Below are 2548 nucleotides of genomic sequence, written 5' to 3'. Positions count from 1 at the left end.
ATCATTTGATGCATGGATACTGTCGGCTAGTTGTAATGATGGGTAGCTGAATATTTTCTTCATTAAGTAATTTGTGTTTAAAACAGAAGAAAAAACAAAAAAGGAGTAGGAAAATTTGGCCAACACTCTTTAACACCTTTTGCCTATCAATTAATGCCACGTGGTGCTGGCCCTCATTGCTTGTCTGGGAGTAGGAAAACCGGCCTTCACTAACTTCATTTTCAATTAATTACTCAAATAATATCCAATTTTATGCTTACATGAAAATGGAAAGGCCCTAGTTGGCTACTTGGATAACTACACTAAGGTTATCCTTTTATCTCTACAAAACGGACCGTCATATCAACATATTTGTAATTCGTTATTATTTTTCTTAAATGCATATAATTTTAATCACTTTAAAAATATAATACCTTGACACTCTGTATAAGTTATAAAAAAAAAAAAAAAAAAAAAACCGCAATAAAAGGTATTTGAAACCATTGCAACAAATGAAATTTTGCAACTACTATTTACATTAAAGTAAGTTGAATTTGTAAGGATATATAAAAAAAATAGTATTAAATTATAAATATGATAATATGAAAGTAAGGTTTATTTTTGAAAACGAAAGGATATTTTAGAATAAACAAAGCCTAAAGGGTCAATGAGAAATAATGGAGTATTATTATATTTAGGTGTAGCTGATTAAGAAATTCGGGTCTTAATCTTGCAACAATTGTCTATTAAAAAATTTGAAATGATGTATTTATATGAAGAGAAAGCATGCTACTAGTTTAATTAATGATATGCCTATATGTTAGGCCAACGAGCCATAATCCCGTTAGCTAGTGTTGGTGACTTGGTGGCATTTAGCATCACCATTGTTATAAAAATTGAGGTATTTTGCTGGTCTAATAACTACAATTGGTTATGATTATTACATCACGGTTAGTCAAACAATTGGTTTAATAACTACAAGTTTCAAATTCGACTCTCTATAAAAGATATCTATTGACATTCTTAATTTGAATCGATTGATTATAATGAGTAACTAATCTTAGTTTATCTCATTGTGATCTTTTTCAATTGGAGATATAATTAAATCAATTAAGGATGGGTCATTTCATATTCTCATTTGAAAGGAAATGGGGAAACAAAAAATCAAAGTGATTGTGATGTGATTTCAATAATGTACGCAATTGAGACGCAAACTATAAAACATATACGGAGTATATGATTCCTTGGACGATATATACTAAGATACTAATATACACATGTCATTAGGCAGTCGGTCCAACCCCATCCCATTCTACTAGTACTTTATTTTCTTCTTTTTCATCACCATCATCTTCTTTTTATTATTATTATTTTTAATGTGTATTCATGAATCATGTTTTAATTGTTAATTATATTTTTTGCTTAAAGAATCATATTTGCCCAACACGGGTCAATGCGTGGGACCTGTCAATTCACGTGAGTCTAATTAAGATTAATACTCGAACCCTAGCTCGCGGGCAGGGCACATAATTCAGGCAAAATTTATTCTCGCAATGCAACTGGTCTAATATAATGATTAGTGAGGCGGGTCTACCTGTGTTTTGACAAAACTACAACTAGAAGGGAATTTAAAGTACTCTTAACACCACAACATTTGATAAACCCTTTGATTGAATGGGTAACTGGAACACTATTCTATTTTTAAATGTTCTATAAACTCATTGGTGTGATGCATCACATCAGACAATGTAAAGAATTAAAAGAGAAATACAAATGTCATTTTCCACAAAGAAAAAAGAAAGGGCAAAGAGGCCATGGCCAAGGGTCCTTGCTTGTTGTATAAATAATACACATATATATCTAGATTTAGTTCTCTTTGTTCTTTACCAAAAACAACAAAAAGAAAAAAAAGATAAAGAAAAAGAATAAAAGAGATATGGCAACTCTATCTCAAATTTTGGCACAAATATACACCATGACCTTACTCTTCTTCACCATTCTAGTTCTTGAACTAGTAATCCTTCTCCGTTCAATCTCCGGCGCCGTCTACGACTCCGGCGACCGCCCCCTCACCACCACGCAGTACCTGAAACTCATCGAGGAAAAGATTCCGGCCACCGTGTACGACGCGGCGGCGGAGGCGGCGCCGGAGTGCACGGTTTGCTTGTCGGCGTTTGAGGAGGGGGAGGCGATTAGGAAGCTGAAATGCAAGCACGTGTTTCACAAGGATTGCCTTGACACGTGGCTGCAGCAGTGCGCTGCCACGTGTCCGCTCTGCCGGAGAAAGCTCCTGCCGGAGGAGGTGGTTTTGCGGTACCGACAGCGCCGGAACCCGCCGGAGTACGAAGGAAGCGATGAGGAGCTTGTCTACTTATTATCCGCATTGCACGGTAATTACTTGCGCAGATTCATGTGAATGGAATCTAAAGATTTTGAGAAATTTTTGTCTGTTAATGTACAGGGTTTTTGTTTTGTTTGTTTGTTTTTTTTTTTTTAATAATGTCGTGTAATGTAACACTTTACACCTAGAAAGGAAATTTGGCCCATAAAATAGATTGATAATATAAAA

The 2548-nt window shown here is 34.9% G+C and overlaps 1 protein-coding gene across 1 annotated transcript; it reads left to right on the top strand.

Annotated features, from left to right (window-relative positions):
* The first annotated feature begins 1798 nt into the window (after nt 1-1798).
* Nucleotides 1799-2548, top strand: LOC116000074 (E3 ubiquitin-protein ligase RNF181-like). Its single transcript, XM_031240091.1, has one exon. It carries the CDS (start codon nt 1916-1918, stop codon nt 2393-2395), a length of 480 nt encoding a protein of 159 aa, XP_031095951.1. The 5' UTR covers nt 1799-1915; the 3' UTR covers nt 2396-2548.

The sequence above is a fragment of the Ipomoea triloba genome, chromosome 12, assembly GCF_003576645.1.
Source record: "Ipomoea triloba cultivar NCNSP0323 chromosome 12, ASM357664v1".
Classification (NCBI taxonomy): domain Eukaryota; kingdom Viridiplantae; phylum Streptophyta; class Magnoliopsida; order Solanales; family Convolvulaceae; genus Ipomoea; species Ipomoea triloba.
Note: the sequence above shows the minus strand (reverse complement) of the source record. Positions and strands in the feature narration are given on the sequence as shown.

Bases quoted from the DNA above. Each gene is read 5' to 3' on its own strand.
- LOC116000074 (XM_031240091.1), top strand. From the start codon at position 1,916: ATGGCAACTCTATCTCAAATTTTGGCACAAATATACACCATGACCTTA.